This window comes from Coturnix japonica, chromosome 34 (genome assembly GCF_054131305.1).
Source record: "Coturnix japonica strain WE chromosome 34, WE-NBRP24, whole genome shotgun sequence".
In the NCBI taxonomy this organism is placed as follows: domain Eukaryota; kingdom Metazoa; phylum Chordata; class Aves; order Galliformes; family Phasianidae; genus Coturnix; species Coturnix japonica.
This window is the reverse complement of record NC_140696.1, coordinates 3,486,655-3,504,229: the sequence shown is the minus strand read 5'-3', so window position 1 is coordinate 3,504,229 and position 17,575 is coordinate 3,486,655. Positions and strand designations below refer to the sequence as shown.

Here is a 17,575-nt window from a genome sequence, read left to right as displayed (position 1 = left end):
AGGGAAGGCATGTTCTGGTGGAGCAGAGCTGAGCACACTATAAACCCCATCACATCCCAGTGTGTCAGCCCTCTCCTTCCTCTCTTTCTCTCGACGCTTCCTGGAGCCCATTGCTATGAGCAGGCACACTCCAGCTGCAGCTTCCTCCCTTCCTGTTCTCTGTGCACCAGGCTGGCTTGCTCAATATCCCTTGTTCATTGCAGCAGCCCTCGGTCTGCAGCTCCCTGCTCTGCCTCTCCCTGTATTTCACACCTCGCATCCTTATTTGCTTGCTTTTGGGTAATCCAGTGCTATGGGGATGAGGAGTGAGCGTGGGAGAAAAGGGCCCATAGATGAAATACTCTGAGTGGGGAAAATTGCCATGTTTGCTAATGCTGTAAAGGAGGCAGCCTTTTCTCAAGCCCTGGGGTGGATATGTAAGCAATAAAGAAGGAAAAAGCCACTACAAGTGAGAGCCGCCAAGCTGACAGCCCCAGCAAGCTAAAACCTGCCTGGCAAGGAGGCTCATTGGGGAGCAGGAAGGGGCAGGTTCCCAACCCAACCAGCTCAACATAGGCTCTTTCTCATGGTATGGGAGCCTCAGTTTTCCAAGGAGAGCCATATCTGGAAAGGAGCTCAGCTCCCAGCCCTGCACCATCACTATGGGCTGCTCCACTGAGAGCCCTGCTCACTCACAGCTCCCTGGGCTCACCTGGCTCCCAGCTGGAGCTGCACTATGGTGGTCCATAAGAGCAGGTTCCTTCCAGCACTGTGCCAGGGCTCCTTGTGCACTGCTGCAGGAAGCCCATTAGAAAAGGAAGCAGAGAGGAAGCCTTGTTAATGGGCATTTTTTCCTTTGTGCAGCCCAGAGCATCACCCTACCAGTTCCAAAGTCATCGTGCTTAGCCCCTGCTGGGGCTGCAGGAGGGAAGAGCAATGGTTCTTCTGCACTAAACCACCTCCTTGAGCTTAGGGGGCTGGGAGCCAGCCAGCACAGCCCCATCCCTATTGTGTGCATGGTCCCAAGCCACAAGGACTCACCCCATAGCCCTGCTTGCTTCCCTGCTGCCATTTGACTGAAGCTGCATTTCTAGGACGAGTCAGAGCAGGCAGCTGGTACTGGTTGGACCGGCTCTGGGCACACAGGGAGAGATGAAGACGTTGGATGTGGCTGGGACTGGAGACATGCTGCAGCTTGCTGCTGCTCCCCAATAGGGCTTTGAGCTTGGGAGATGTCTTCCTGCAGTGAAACGGTGCCAGAGGGAAACAGAGATGGAAAAAGGGGAATGGCAGAAACAGGTGGCTCTGGCTTACGGGAATCAACCTGCTGTAGCATGAGCACAGGGCTGGGGTTGGAGGTGTGGGGTGATCAACCACCCCCCTGCAATGGCAGAGCTGGGCATTTCATGGTAGAAGGGTAGAGGAGAGGAGGAGATGGGGATCCTTGCACCTGTGGCTGAGGGTTCCCTCCATCACATCAATCACAGTGTTCATGTAAGGAATACATGAACTCCATCCAGCTCCTTCTCCATCTTCAGGCCCTTTTCCCAACCCTTCCCATGCCTCTTCTCTCTCCTCATCCCTTTGTCTTTCCCTGTTCCTCCCCCCCCCTACATTTCCTACATGTCTGCAGGATGCCTCTACCCAGACACAACAGAAGCTGAAGGGCAAGACTGGAACTCCTCTAGATGCAATCTCCATTTTGCTCAAGGATCATTAATTACCTTGATGATTAAATACAATTAAAGATCCGTAAGACCTTTCTGATATCAGAGCCATTAGCAAGGGCAGCTTTTAGGAACCTTCACCAGCAGTAAAACAAAAGGAGGAGACAGACCAGTAAATCAGGGAATCCCAATTAAAATCCGTGCTTAGCTCATTAACCTAATTATGCATTGTGTCGTGCTCACCTGAGCTCCTCTGGGGGAAGCGGTGGGGGCAGCTGCCCATGTGTGAGCCCAGCTAGGATGCTTGGGCTGGATTGGATATAAAAACATGGCATTTAAGGGAGGGGGATTTGTAGCTGTGCAAGTCAGAAATACTCATAATGAGCCCTGGGATGTAGTAGTGTATCATGCACTAACCCTAACGTCCTTGTGACAGCCCTTAGACCAAAGGACACCAGATGGCACCAGGATGTCCCCCTCACTTGGCCATGGGGGATCCAATGGCTGCAGCCACATACATCTGCCCTGCGGTCTGATCCGAGCTCCCATCTGTCCCCCCAAGAGCTCCTGGAGCAGGAGGGGCAGGATTGGAGCCTGGAGACCACGTCCATCCCCAGAGCAAGGGAAGGGAGCAGAAACTAAATCCAGGTGACTCACGGACCTGCACCTTTTCCACACCAAAGTCTGAGGGTTGGATCCTGTAGTGCACAGCTGCATCCAGCGTGCTCAGCAGCCTCCCTGTCACTGCTCCAAGGGCCGGGAGGAGGAAGCAGGTTCCAGCATGTCCTGCCCAGAACCAGCCCAAGCTCTTCCAGCAAGTCAGAGCTTGATGGGGTTGAGGTGCGGCTCCTTGCATGGAGGAGAATGGGAGCATGTTGTGGCCCCTGGATCCCATGGGAGTGAGCAGGGAAGGAGGCATGGAGCCCAGGGCAGCATGAGGACAGATGGAGCCTAGAGGTGTGAGCAACCTGCTGGGGATCCAGTAGGTTCTGGGTTGTAGGGGCCAGGCACTGTGCTGAACTCCAAGCACAGCAATGTCCCTTTTAGAGATGACACAACCCATGGGCTCCTGGAGCTCTAGGACTTGGATGAGGTGGGGTCTGCCCTCTGCAATGCTAAGGATAGAAAAGCAACAGCTTCAGCTCCTGTTGAAGCCACAGGTCTTGCATAGGGTGCTGCAATTGCCCTGCTTTGGGGGCACAGGCATTGCCCCAACCCAACCCCACTGCCATAAAGCTGTGATCAGCCCTCACAGAAGAATTTAATCTAGCCCAAGATCAGCAGGCAGCCTTCTGCAGACATCCCAGCCCCACTGGAGCAGCAGGGCTTGCTTTACACATTGACCATTCTTCTGCTGGTGCTCTGCTGCCAGGTAATTAAAATGGCTTCGCCCTGCAGCCCAACAGCTGCCTGCAGATAGCTCGCTTTCCTGCCCAAGGGACCCTTACCTCATCGTCTGGTCCGGAGTGCTCGTTAGCTGCAAGGCAAGTCTGAAGGATGCAAGGATTTCATGGAACAGAGCGAAGGCAGAATCTCAAACCTGCCTGCTTTTATTGTTGGTTTCCTAGAATGAGGACAATGGAAGGAAAAGGAATATGAGATAAGAGGGGAAACAGAAAAAAGCCAATACAGATCTTAGCTAGAAGGATGTGGAAGAGCGGAGCAATGGGAGAGAGTTGGAGTATTTCTCAGTTGTGCTGAGTGCATCGGGACTATTCCCAGAGCAAACAGGGCAATTAGTTTGGATTTACGCTGTGCCAGTGAGATGTCAGCCCTCCAGGCCCCATGCAGGCTGGCCCATGAGCTATTCATTCCCTATGGGATGCAGGAAAGGCCACACTCACTGCTCTGAGATCACTGTAAACTTCCTGTCGGGCTTCTATTGCTGTCTCAGTCCTTCCCTTGGCACTGGGAGCAGCCACAGGGATGGGATCAGGCTGGCCTTTCAGGTTGCCTTCAGCCCTGCAAAGCAGCAGCTATTCTCCAGTTCAGGGGTGTCATTTCCTTCTGATGAGAGCTGTCACACCCCTAAATGAAGCCCTTTCTTTTCCCTTTGGGGCACAGCATTCCCATCCTTCTGAGCTGTTCCCATTACCTGTGGGTTGGATACTCACTGTGCTGTTGATCTGCTGGAGGTTCAGCCCCAAGGATCTGTTCATTCTGTCTTGGACTGAAAGAGCAAAGCCAGGCAGGAATCTGCTGCCAGACACAGCCCATGGGGCTCCCACCCTTATCTGAAGGGTGACCCTCTGAACTCTCTGACACACACTAATAGGAGTTAATGACACTTATCTGGAGACTTATCTTTCTCTCCCTGCCTGCCCCACTGAAGCATCCCTGTATCTCACAGCCAGAACCATTCGTGGCATCCAGATGACACCAGCACTGACGGGAGAAATGCAGCTCAGACAAACTAAGCAGCCCTCATTGATATCCCCTTTTTCCCTTGGCTTCTTTTTTTCCCCCCCTTCTTTTAAAGATTCCATTTGCATTCATTCAGTGCTCATCTGGTTATTTCTGGAAGCCTCTCCACTACTATTCTGGTCACTTTACACGGAACTGAGGATGGTACTTTTTGTCCTCTCTCTCTCTGTACACTATTTATATCCTTCCATCTGTCTCCTTAGGTACTCGAGCATCCAGCTGTGTTATATCTATCACCTTGGCAATAGCAACAAGTGAGGATGTTTCTTCACAGCTGTTAGCTCCCACAGCGGCTGCTGTAGAGCAGGGGTGGCAAACAAGGGACACCCCAACTGCTGTGCAGTTTTTAGCCCTGTTGCTGTACCAGCAGGTTGTGAAACACCAAGAGAATCATATAGAATGGTCTGGGTCAAAAAGGTCCACAGTGCTCATCCATTTCCAACCCCCTGCTATGTGCAGGGTCACCAACCAGCAGCCCAGGCTGCCCAGAGCTACATCCAGCCTGGCCTTGAATGCCTGCAGGGATGGAGCATCCACAGCATCCTTGGGCAACCACAGTCCTCCTGCTTCTTCCTCTCTTTTGGCTGTACAGTTTGGATCACCTGGACAGCACAAAGAGTTCCTGGCATTAAGGTGCCTAGAGTGTTTATATACCCAAACACAGAGTCTTCTGCAGGAACTGTGCCCATATTGTCATGTCTGCTAAAAAACCATGTTAGTCTGCTTTGTGTTATTGCTCTTTCCACCCCCCCCTCGCTTCCATCTGAGAAGAACACGCGTTCCCTTGAGCAGCCTGAAGGGTAGCTGTTAGCAAGTGGGAAGACACAAACAGCAGACGGAGGAGGAGGTGGGCATGGTGGGCAGGTGGAGGGTGGGAGCAGATCCGTCTGTCAGCTCCAAGGAGAGGATGGGGAGCACAGAGATGCACTGCACAGCCCCAAGTAGCTCCTGACCCAGGGGATGGATGGGGATGGGATACAAACAGCAGGCCAAGGCAGGGAGATGAACCAGCAGGAAGGAGCAGCTTGTACTTTGAGCTCTTGGAGATGTTGGCCATGGAGATGACTGGGTGTTTCTGCTTGGAAACAAATTGGCATTTTGAGAATTTACACAGAAATAACACTTGAAAAGACAGCGTTGGTCTGGCTTTATCCAAAGCGTCCCATTGCCTTCCAACCAAAAGCATTTGGTTTCGGTTGCGGCTCCGTTTGGAAGAAGTGAGAATACAGAGGAAGTCGTTCTCAAATAAACCCGAGCCTTTAAATGTAAATAATAGAAAGAGAACTGGATTTAAAGCGGGCAAAAAAAAGAACACCACGAGAAAAAGGAAACATTCCGTTCCAAGGTTAGCACAAACCATTTCAGCCTTATCTTGAGGGCCTTTTCTAGTTCGTAAAATGAGTTTTGTCCAAATCAGCACGTTCCAATGGATAGTTTTGGCTTGGACCAAATGTTATTTTCAATCAGAACAACATGCTGCGATGGGAAATTTTCCACTAGGTTTGGTTCCCCCCCCCACCCCATCATATTACCCTTTTTTGTGGCAATTTTGTCAGCCCCCTCCCCCTCATTTCAGCCTGGACCTGATGTCCCAGGGGAGCAGCCAACCCCTGGAGCAGCTCAGGATGAATTGATGGGGTTCTCTATGCGAGGGTGGAAATTCAGAGCCTGCTGCTCCCATCTGAGCACAGCTTGTTGTGTGTAGGAAGGAAGCGGGGAGCCCAGCATTGATGCAGTTACAACAGCAGTCAATGTAGTAGCTATGAAAGTCAATGAAATGTGCCAATTAGGGCCAACTGAGCTATTTAACCCTCCATCTCTGGGCACAGTTTTTCCACTATGAGGCTGGAAATGGGATGTTGACTCCTGGCTTGCCCCATCTTGTTGCCTGTTAATAGATCTTTATAGGGAAGCGATTGGTTTTTGGTTCTGGCTTGTCTGTATCATAAACCTAGACACTGGGAACAGTGGGATTTAGAGGCAGTACGTGACTGAAGCGCTCCATCAAGATTCAAGCCTTGTAGCTGCCCACAGCTCCTGTCACAGTTGCTAATATCCCTTAGAGCCTATTTGCTCCAACACCCCCAGCCTGGGGAAGAAAATAGTGACACTGAACCTCTTCTGTTTGCATGCTAAGCCCCCAGCCCAGGACTCACTGACACATCCATGGGGCTGTGGGTGATGCTGAGATGCCTGGAGGATGCACATGCAGGGCCAGCTTTGTGCAGTAAGGATCCCCATGAGAGCATTTCATCCCACCTCCTCAAAGGTATTGAGCATCAAATTCACCTGGATGCTCCAACCAAGCCCAGCTCCACCCTGGAGCTACCTGCAAGCACAAAGCCACCTTGTCTATGGAAGGGACAACAAAGCATGAGAAAGTCCCTAGTTTTTCTTCCCCAGAAGTTTTCTGGCCTTTCCCATTGCACTACAATCACCGAGTACATAAAATTCAGAAGTCAAAGTCCCCAGTTATCCCTGCTCACCCCAGTACAGGTGAGCTTTTCTCCTGGAGATGTGACCAAATTCAGTCCCTGTGCTGTAAGCCCCTCCCTGCAGAGGGGATCCTCTTTTGGCCCAAGTCCCTTAGAACTGCTGCTCCTCCTGCCCTGAGCACTGGCTGTGAGCAAGGATGGAACTGCGTTGGTCTCCCTTAACCCCACCAGCAGAGCCAAGCTGCTGCCTCACACCTCCCAGAGAGGCAGGGAGTTTGACCCCCAATGGGGGGCCTGACCCTCACTCCTGCCAATGCAGTGATTGAGGGCAGCACAGGCTGCCCTATGAGTGGTCCTGTCACTTGTTTACAGCCCTCACAGAGCCCATCTCCCCACAGCATTTGCTGGCTTTGAAGCCAAGGGTCCCCATCCTCAAGCCATGCTTTGCTAACTTCAGTCTAGCTGCTAATGTGGATCACGTTTAGCTTCTCTTCCAGGCTCTGTCCGTTGGTTTGCTTCTTCATCACCCCATGCCTCAGTTTCCCCAGCTGTAAAGATGAGGGCAACCTTTTCCATTCAGGGCTGCAAAGCATCACCACAATGCCTGCATGCTGCTTACTTAGGTGAGAATCATCACCCCAGTATGCAGAGCCTCATATATCTAACCCAAGCCATGCCGGTGAGATTACCTAGGTGGCCTTGGGCACATTTCTTTGTCATTCAGCACCTCCGATTTCCCCATCCCTAAAAGCAGAGGTAATAATACTTACCTGCCTCTGGGATGTGTGAGGATTAATTAGTTACCTTCAGAAAAGCCCTTTGAAGGCTCAGCGCTTTCCATAAACATGCAGACCAGCTCCTGCAGGCAGGTGCAGGTAGAACTGATGCAGGGTGCCCATGAGCTGCAGAGATCACCAAGCTGGAATAAGAGAGGAATATGTAAAGTGAGAGCCTTGATAAGAAAGCTCAGCAGCAGGCTGGGAGTCAAGCAGGGGGCACTGTGTGTGTTGTAGATGTTGTTCTTCCCTTGGGAGCTTTGAAGCTTTTCCACTCTCATGGAGAAATACCCCTCAAAGAAGAGAAAACCCATTAAGAAAGAGAGCACAGGCAGCACAAAGGGTGCCCATCCCTGGTGTTTGGTGCCATGTTGGTGGCCAAGATTACTCCTGGTTGCCAGCTCTGATGGGGTAGGAGCCATCAGAACTTCTGGTTTCCTTCTGGCCCACAAAACAATGTTAATTGTTTCTATCTTTGGACAAATTATAGCAGCACAGAGCAGGGCATTCCCACTTGAAATAGTAGAAAACATTTCTCTTAACTTAAGGAGCTGGTGAAACTGCCAGCAATGCATGACAGACCCCAAGGATAAGACAAGAAGAAAGCAAAGACCGCAGCCAGAAAGCTGTGTGTGGTTAGCAAGTCTTTAAACTACAGGAAAATGAGAATCTTCATCTCCTCCACAAAAATCCCAGGCTTGGTCACCATCAGTGTGGTTTGGCATGGGGCTGTCACCACATCTCGGGCATTAGAGCAGAGAGTTTGACTCTGTTGGTCGTTCCCTGGGAGCCCAGTGATAGAAGAGCTTTGAATTGAGTCAGGACAGAGGGAATGAGGGCGGTGAGGCCGGCAGGGGCAGCAGCTCCTCATCACACCTGAGTCAGCAGAGTTTCGGCTTTGTTGCGTTCCCATCGGGATGAAGGTTGAGTCACAGCAGCCGAGCCCTGAGAGCTCCCGTTTCCTATTCCTGCTCTGTGTTGGCAGCCTGGAGAAGGGAAGGATTGGATGCTCTCTTTCTGTTGCCATCCAGTTTTATTTTGGTTTTTACTGAATCTCTTCAGACTCAAGTTCCCTCGTTTAGGAAATGAGGCTCGTTATGGGTTGCTATCTTGATCCCCTCTTCACAGCTCTTCATTAAGTCTCTCCTCAGCACCTGGGGAGCTCTAATAGGGAGAATATTTAGCCCTGGACCGGGGCTCTTTGAACAACATCCAAGGTAATGCAGAAATCCAAGGGAGAGACCAAGCAAAGAAAGTACAGGGCATGGTGAGGATGGGTCAGTGGTTGGACTAGATGACCTTGGTGGTCCAACCTCAATGAACACACATATTTGGGGCTCAGCCCATCAATATAAAGTCTCCAGACATTCCCAGCTGAATTACCCTCCCATTAATCAATGCCTCTTTCCCACCCCTCCATATTTCATTTTCCTGCCCTCACTTCCCCACCCAAGCTCTCAATTAACAATGGCTATGAATGCAGCCCCATCTCAAGCCATCAAACATGCCTGGGTACCTTCCCTCTTGCTTATAGAGAGGCAGCACACGGGAGGACTTCTGTTTTCTTTCCTCACTGATGAGCAAAGAGATGACTCTGGGATGCAGGGCTTTGAGGTATCACTCTTTGGCCACCTACCTAGTGCAGGACCGTGGTCCTAACCAGAGGATGTAGTGGCTAGAGGTGGGAAAAGCAGAGACACTGGGTTGTGATGGTGTTGAAGAGATACAGGAAGGATGGAAAAATGGGTAGGGCTGAAACCTAGAGAAGACAAATGGAGGAAATAAGCCCCGCAGAGCAGCTTGAGGGGCTCCTTGGTGATGGAGACCAGCTGGCATGCAGGAAAGAAACATGACCCGCTGTGATAAGTCACTTAAAGCCTCAAGGGAAAGGAGATGAGAGTCCTAAAGCACACATGGTGGGAAAAGAGCTGAGGAAGGAGCTGGAGCAAGGTCCAACCCAAAGGCCTGGAGGGACAGGGTGCACAGTGAGCAGCCAACTGCTGGGGCACAGCAGGCAGAGGCAGCCTGGTGCTCAGGTGTGGGAACCAGCAGCATCACCAGGGATTAGCTGACGTGCCAGCGGGGCGGGACAGTGGGAGCAGACTGCTCCACCATGACTGAGAGCCTTTGTGCTTTGTTGCTGAGCATGGGATTTCGTGGCTTTATTGCAGGAAGGCCTTTCCCAGTGCTGTGTCAGCACTCGCAGCCAGAGCCCTGCTCTGCCAGCCTCCCTGCTCCTGCCATAGGGCATATTCCCCTCCCCTTGACTTGAGGGTGAAGCAAAACAGCTGTGTGAAAGTCAGGAGAGGAGCAGCAATGAGAGAATGCCAGGAGCAAAGAAGCATGGCTGTTCCCTTCCCACTCCTTGGGTTTACAGCCCTTCTAGAGAGCTAGAACTGGGCTGTTTGCAAGGTGGAAGCACAGAGCAAGAGCTACTAGTCTGGTGCTCAGCTCTGCTGTTTGATCTATGGCTGCTCTCACCCTGTCATCTGCTTTCCTTTCATCTCTCCCTATGAAGAACACCTAGGACAATCGTGGCTTTGGTCTCACTGAGGGCCTTTGTGATGGCTCAATGAGCAGACTTCCTAAACCTTCAACAGAACAAGGGCAGCATCCGTGGAGCAGACCCTCTGGGAAGCATCTTTCATTCTAGTGGACCCTGAGGCTGCTTTGCACTTTATTCCTCCAAAGAAGAAATGCTGCATGGGCAGGAGAAGGCAACCCTTCTTTATCCCAAAGCCTCTCCTCATCCTGTCCCAGCAGCCAGCCAGCAAAGGGCTGCCTAGAAAGCTCACTCAGCACAATCCATTGACTGGTTCTCAGATATTAATATCCCCACTGCCACAATGCGCTGGTGCTAGATAAGAACCAGTGACCTACAGTACAAAGCCCTATTTCCTATTCACAAGCCAGCACTTCTTTTTTTCCCCTGGGGGTGGGGGGAGAAGGTTTGGATGAGATCCAGCCGGGCCATTGTAGGGCTGCTACCTCCTGTCAGTCCTCATCAAGCTCTTGGATGGGGGGAGGGATGCTTGGGCTTCCAGCTCTTGCAATGCAGTGCCACCTCCAACCTTCAACATCCATATGCAGCATCGCCACCTGGAGCTGCCCTCTTGTGCGTGGCCCCATCCCCTTGTTCTGGGAAGGCAGCCCTTCCCTCCTATTGCCTTTGGGAGTCACTGGGGGCTATGGTGAATCAGCACATGACAAAGACTTCCAGTGTAAAAGTGTGCTGCTGCAGGAAGCAGAGGCCATGAGTCAAAGGCAGCACTCCTTCCCAGTGGGCTGCAAGCACTGACTAAGCAGGGTGAGGCAAGCACTGCTCTGAGGGCCTGGCAATTCATACCAGCTCTTTCCTTGGTAAGAAGTAAGGTATTAACCCCAACACCTCAGCCAAGCACCACTTCAAACCTTCACATCCTGCCACCTGAAATTCCCCTCCCAGGATCTGGGATCTTCTTTCCCATGTCTCACCCTGCCTGACACACAACTGCAGTGTTCCCTTGGGCTGCTGGAGGCTGATTGCATTCTGCCTTGGGAAGGCTTCGTTTCAAACCTTGATCTCCATGTAAAAATACGAACGGGTTGAAATAGGAACTCAGAAATACAGGGGGAAAAAATAATACAACCACAAAGCTCACTAAGATTAAGAAAGTTCTGTCCCATTTCTCCTTCCACAAAGGAGTTCTTGGATATCTTTACCTAAAAGCATGCAAACCCAAAGCTGGGACAGTGTGCTTCCTATAGAGCTCATATTGCAAGGAGCCAACTGAGAATGAGGTGCTTGACGCAAGGTCTTTTATAGGTGGGAACATGATGCATTGCTTTGCCCTTTAATGAGGCCCGGCTGCTGTGACCTCCACATCCCCTTCAGTTCTAAGTGATGTGAAGTCTATTAGGGCTGATTCCTCTGACATTTTGCTTCAGCTGTGAGATTGCCCCAGCAAAGGGCGGCTCAGCACAGTGCTGCCAAGGGCTGTTTCAGTGCCCTTGGGGTGAGATGAGTATCAGGGAACAGGAGGGAGAAATGGGTGAGACACCTTGCAAAGGTTGTGCAAAGCAGAGCGGAGTTCACATGGTGCTTAACAAAGAGGCATTGATCGGAGGCTCGGTTGTGACAGAGTGCAGTGCTTGGAGATCATTTCCAGAGCATTCTATATGGGGAAGGGCAAGAACCTGATCCCACGCTTGCAAGATCTGCTGCCTTTGATGGGTCGATGGTCAGATTAGATCTTAGTGGTCTTTTCTAAGCTTAATGATTGTAAGATTTTAGGCACTGCTACGTTCTGCAAAGCCTCGAGGGTCAGCAGACACTTTGCACATCACACCCAGGGTGCTCAGCCCCATATAAAGCACCCTGAGCTCTGCACGGGGCCCCCAAGGCCTGGCATGACCCAGTGACTATCTGGGCTTGGGATCGTGGGGAAAGGCACCAGCACAAACCACTTCAGAAGCCAAGGTGGAGGAGTAGCATCCCAGAGGTCTCCGCTAATGAGTGCTTGGCACCAACATGTCTTTGGCGCTCAGCTGGGCCTTTTCTACCTTAAAAACAACAACAACAACAACCAAAGCAATGACAGCAACAAGCAAAAAGTCAAAGAAAACAATGAGTAAAGTGCAACTCAGCAAACTTCAGCCTACACGGCTCCCCATTGATGTGCAGCTGGCGGGGTGGATCGGTGGGCACTGCAATGCAATGCAGGGTGTATCCCAAATCCTTTCCTCTGCCATGTCGACCACATGCATCACTCAGCAAAGCAGGAGCAAGGTGCACGTGCACGCACACATCCTGCTTAATATGTTCGAACCTCTCTGTATGTTGATTGCTGATGTGATTTTCTCCTCCTCGCCTTGGCTTGCACGCTCGCTGCCATCAATAAGCGATGCGTTTGCCCTTATGAATTATTGAGTGTGTAACGGGGCCGGCCCAGCTCAGTCACCTTGCAAACCAACTCTCCCACGAGCACGGCAGCAGCCAGTTTGCCCTCTGGCTCCTGATGGAGAGCATGGGATGCTGATCCAGCACCTTGCAAAACCCCTTTATGTCACCTGTCGTCTGTGCTGAGGTTTGGGTGTTACTGCAGCAGTGCAGAGCAGTGGGTGCTTTATTTCCCCTGATGGGAAGCTTGGAGGAGCGGAACAAAAGGAGTTTACAACGTCTTGCAAAAGAGCCACGAGTTATTCAGTCACCTGGAAAGGAAACATGATTTCCGCACAGTGTTTGCTGGGCTTTTTTTTCTCATTTTCCCCTGAAGCCTTTAGAAAGTTTGGAATGTGTTTTTGTTAAAGCTGTTGCATGTAGGGGCCTGAAAACGGTGCTGGCAGCGTCGTGATGTTGGCAATCTCTGCTGGCACCAGCTTCTTCCCCAGCCCAGAGCCTGACACTTTGCACCTGGGAAGAGGAGGGACTGCACCAGCTGAGGGTCAGCTCCATCAGCACCCAGATTGTTTTTTATCCCGGTACAGTCTGTGCTGATGCACGGATCCCATGGCAGGGGGAGTTCAGAGCTGGGAACTGTTCCTCCCACCCAAGGCAGAGGACAACCACTCGGTTCATAAAAGGGTCATTCATTCACTTGCAGGGAAAATCATAGTGTAAAGAACATTGTAACAGAGGTGAGGGGGTGGATTAGGTTTTCTTGTGATATGCACCACCAGCATTTTTGACATTGTTATTTAAGGGGCACACCACCCCAGAGAGCCCGGGCTGTCCTATGGATGCTCAGCAAGGTGACCAGCGTGATGGCTTTCCATCCTCTCTGCAAGATCCAGAGGCACAGAGCCACCACTTCCCACTGCCACCAATGTGGCTTCTTCCACTGGGATCCCAAGGAGCAGCTGAGGACCTTGGGGAGGAGGGGGTGGTGGTCATGATGCTGGTGTGGACATGGGGCCAGTGGTACCATCTCCCCAGCCCTGGGAGCATGAGTTCTGTATGGAATAGGGGGGAAGCAATGAATACACTCAGCTGCAGTGCAGGAAGGAGCAGTGTGCTGAGCACACAGGCAGCCCCAAGCTGGGTGCAGGCTGTTCCCAGGGCCTCTGCTACGTGATTGCTGTTGCTCTCCAGCAAGCTCCCACATGCCTTGTGAGGCTGCAAGGGCTTCAGAGCCAGGGTGCTTGGCAGGGCTGCTGTGCACCTCTGTAGGTGTGGGCTTAAACCTCCAGGCTAGAAGGAGCAGCCTGTGCTGCAAAGCAAGTCGGAGGCTTCTCCCTGCTCCACACCCGCCTGTTCATTCCCGGAATCCAAGGACTGCATGGTCCAGATCCAGCCCTGCTCTGCACCCGCTGCCCTCATTCCATCAGGTCATAAAGGTGTTCTGTGGGGTCTCACTGCTTGGACATCCTCCCCCATTTGTCAAGGAGAGACATCATCCAGCAGTGACAGCACTGGAGCAGGAGCATCCCTTCCCTCTGTCTCTTGGTGGGACATGCATGGCATCTGGGAAGCCTTGTCCACACCACGAGGGGAAGGTGCAGCCCTGTGACAACCCCTAAGACCCAATGGCTTTGTGCACGCAGGCACACGAAGGCACCAGTGCTTTGCTGTGGCTGTAAGCAGCACTGGGAAGCATTCAGCAGCACCCAGCCACAGTGTAGGGTGTGGGGGAGCCCGGTGTTTGGCTCAGGAAAGGGAGCAAGTCCACACAAAGCTCCAGAGACCGAGTTTCGGTCTTAATTGCTGCCGACTGTGGTCAGCTGATGGCGTCTCATGGCTGGGTTGGGTTGCTGAGGCTTGTCCTCGGGGTCATGGGCTCAGCATTGCAGGGGAGGAGAAGGGGAATGAGGGCTGAAGCTGCAGGAAGGGGACACGCATGGCTGTGTTCATGTCCTATCAGCTGGAAGACATCCCCTGTTTCTCTGTCTATCCATGTCCTTTTTCTTTCCATGTTTCTCCCTCTTTGTACCTCTTTTTCTTCTCCCCCTCTTTCTTCCCTTTCCTCTCTGTCTCCCAGAATACATCCAGTCTCAGATGCTGCCAGAAGCAGTGAGCAAAACCCGCTTTTCTCGTTCTCGCCGCCTTCCTTCCCCATTGTATTTCGCATCGAAATACTGGCTGTATAATTATCAGTGCATTATCTCTAAACATACAGATTAGGGAAAGACACAGCGGCAGCCAGAGATGAATTTCAGGGTCAGTCTGGTGGGAGATATTTTCTCCATCTGGCAGGGGAGGAATCAAAAGAGACAGAATAGCAGCTGGGAGCACAGCTTCTCCTGAGCATCTTCCATCCTTACTCTGCAGAGCCCAGATGGATGGATGCTAAACACCTTAATAACAAGGCCACTGCAAACCATCCAGATCATGCAGGTAGCTCATGCAAGGTGTTTAGGCACTGCCATATATCCGTTCTTCTGTGGGAGCTGTTGCTGCTCTGTAATCAGGGCCTCGGTCTCTGCAGCTCATTTAATTACTGGTGCACTTCCAATAGGATTAAATGGGTGTCTGAGTGTGTGTTAGCATATGTTGGGACATGCTGTGCTGATAGATATCTGTGCCTTTGTGTGCCTACGGATACACAAGTTCTGTGTACTTACACTAAATGATGCGGTGCCTTCCGAGGTTGAAGGCAAAAGGAAAGTATTCCTGATCCAACCTGGAGCCCTTGGTAGCTGTAGAGCTTTAGGGCTGGTCATGGTGAATACTGAACACTAGAAGAAGAAAATGGGATAAGTGAGGCTGTTCATGGGCCCAGCATGCAAGAACTGATGTTTTTTTATCTTGTTTTTGGCCACTTATATGTATATTATATGTTTTCCTGTGTCCTTGCAGGGCTGCAAGCTCAGACTGTCTTAGTCAATGACACAGTCTCGGGGTTCATTGGGACAGACGTGGTCCTGCACTGCACCTTCACCAACCCACTCTCCAATGTGAAGATCACGCAGGTCACGTGGCAGAAAGTCACCAACAACACCAAGCAGAATGTGGCCATCTACAACCCCGCTATGGGGGTCTCCATCCTCTCACCCTACAAAGAACGGGTGACCTTCCGGAACCCTTCCTTCAAAGATGGCACCATTCAACTCTCTCGACTCGAGTTGGAGGATGAGGGAGTTTACATCTGTGAGTTTGCCACCTTCCCAACCGGCAACAGGGAAAGTCAACTGAACCTCACAGTGCTGGGTAAGCTATTGGGTCAGTCCGTGGTGTAAACTGTTGCCTCCAGCTAAACAGGTCTGGAGGAACCTGAGACTCCCGTCTTGGGCACTCAGGGCAAAGGTTGAGCCTTTGGTGTGAATTTCATCTATCGTGCTCTTTCACGTTGACCCTAAGGAGGTGGAGAGCAGGGAAGCCAGAGTAGGTGGTTCATTGGGTTCTCTTGGGAATGTCTTTTCCCAGACCCCAGCTACCTTATTCCTTAATGCAGGTAGAATAAGAGTGACCTGTCCCTTAAGGGCATGGTGAGTTTTAACACTTTGTGTCTGTCAGGTGAACAGAGAGGTGAGACGACAGATCCTAAACACAAGTAGAGCTTGTCCTTGGAGTACAGGGCTGTGAGTGAACAGGCCCCACCCAATGTCCGCATGATTCATTTGCTTTTCAATTTGGGTTTCTCATACTAACATAGGGATGAAAACCTATTGCAAGAAGGGACTCACTTTCCTTCATGTATGTGCACCTAGGGCAGGTCCAGCAGCAGCTCTGCATACACCACAAGGTCTGTCATAGTGGTGCTTGGTGTCTCTTGGGTTGTAGCAGAGAGGGTTTTCTAACCCCTTTGTATTCTTCTCTCCTTCTCTTTTCTGCACTTTCTTGCAGCCAAGCCCACAAATTGGATGGAGGGCACCACTCGGCCACTTATCGCCAAGTCTGGCAGGACAGAAAAGATCTTGGTAGCCACTTGCATCTCCTCCAATGGGAAGCCCCCCAGCACTGTAACCTGGGACACAAAGCTGAAAGGGGAAGCAGAATTTCAGGAGATCCGGAATAGCAACGGAACCATCACAGTGATCAGCCGGTACCGGTTGGTTCCGAGCCGCGAAGCCCATCGACAGCAGCTCATGTGTGTGGTCAACTACCAGCTGGATCGCTTCACGGACAGCATTACCCTCAACGTGCAGTGTAAGGGAGATTGGAAGGGCTGGGGAAATGAGTTTTGTGAAGGGATGATGCTGGTCTGGTGCAAGGGGGGCAGTGGGGGTTACTCTTTTTCTATGGAGGGAGAACACTTGGAGTAATCGTATGGTTTCCCTTTCTCATACCTTCTTTCCCTCATTGCCTCTGCCATGTCCCTTTGTTCCTCCCTTTATCTCTCCCCTTCACTCACCTTCCCTTTCCTTGCCCCCTTCTCACTCCCTAATGCCATCCCTTCCTTTTCCATCCTTCTTCCTCTCTTTGTCGTCGCTCTGCAGATGAGCCAGAAGTCACCATCGAGGGCTTCGATGGCAACTGGTTCCTCAATCGGAAAGATGTCAAACTGATATGCAAGTCTGATGCCAACCCCCCAGCTCACACCTATGAATGGAAGCTGTAAGTACAAGGAACCTCCGTTGAAGCCCCTTTGCTTGCTCAGCTCCCGGTCCCACTGGGGTCATGGTGCCAAACACATCCCAATGCATCTGATGTGAAGCAGAAGCAATTCCTCCTCCTCCAGGGCTGCAGCTTTTGGCTGAGCACACCAAAGGGACCAAGCAGTGAGCGAGGGGTGCCTGGGGAGTCAGGTGGGAATTGATGGAACCCGAGGTGCTTCTCTCTCCTTCTGTTTCCCTTAAGAGCTCACAAAAAAAGGGAAGATCAAATGGATGCTTTCTTCTTTTCAGCTGGCGTTTGTCAGAAAGAGGTTCTCAAAATGGCTTTGCAAAGAGCCAGGCGCATTCGCTCTCATTTCCCTTCCAGATCAAACTGTTCACAATACGAATCTGAAGAGGATTGTTTTCTTTTCTTGCCTTTCTTCTGCTTCTCATCCCCAGCTCTCTCTGTTGGTTCTGCCAGCTCTCTTAAGCTCCGAGGGGACTCTCTGGGTTCCTCTCAACATTGCCAAGGAAAGTGTTAGAGGTAAAAGATACCCCGTGTGGCACCGGAGGCAGAAGAGATGCCAAGGTTTTCTCTCTGCTTTTGGGCAAGTGGCTTCATCCCTTTGTTCTGCAGTTTCTCACGTGTAGAGCTGGATCCTGAGCTCTTGCTGTGCTCCTGGGCAGCTCTCACCACACTCAGACTCAGCCAACAGCACCAGCATCCCTGTTACCGCAGCCAGTTGCCCTTTGAATTCTCTGTGTGTGTGTGTGTGTATCCATTTGCCTGTCTTTAGCCTGCTGTCCTTTTGAGTGTTTCCAGCAGCATCACTGCTTCCCT

At 51.5% G+C, this 17,575-nt stretch overlaps 1 protein-coding gene across 3 annotated transcripts in view; it reads left to right on the top strand.

The window, feature by feature from the left end:
* The window catches only part of NECTIN1 (nectin cell adhesion molecule 1), a 68,302-nt gene that overhangs the window by 15,216 nt on the left and 35,511 nt on the right, over nt 1–17,575 (top strand). For all 3 annotated transcript variants that reach the window (XM_032449056.2, XM_032449057.2, XM_015884073.3), the window contains exons 2-4: nt 15,056–15,406; nt 16,043–16,345; nt 16,636–16,753. In XM_032449056.2, the coding sequence (XP_032304947.1) occupies nt 15,056–15,406; nt 16,043–16,345; nt 16,636–16,753 (772 nt within the window). The remainder of the gene's footprint in view (nt 1–15,055; nt 15,407–16,042; nt 16,346–16,635; nt 16,754–17,575) is intronic.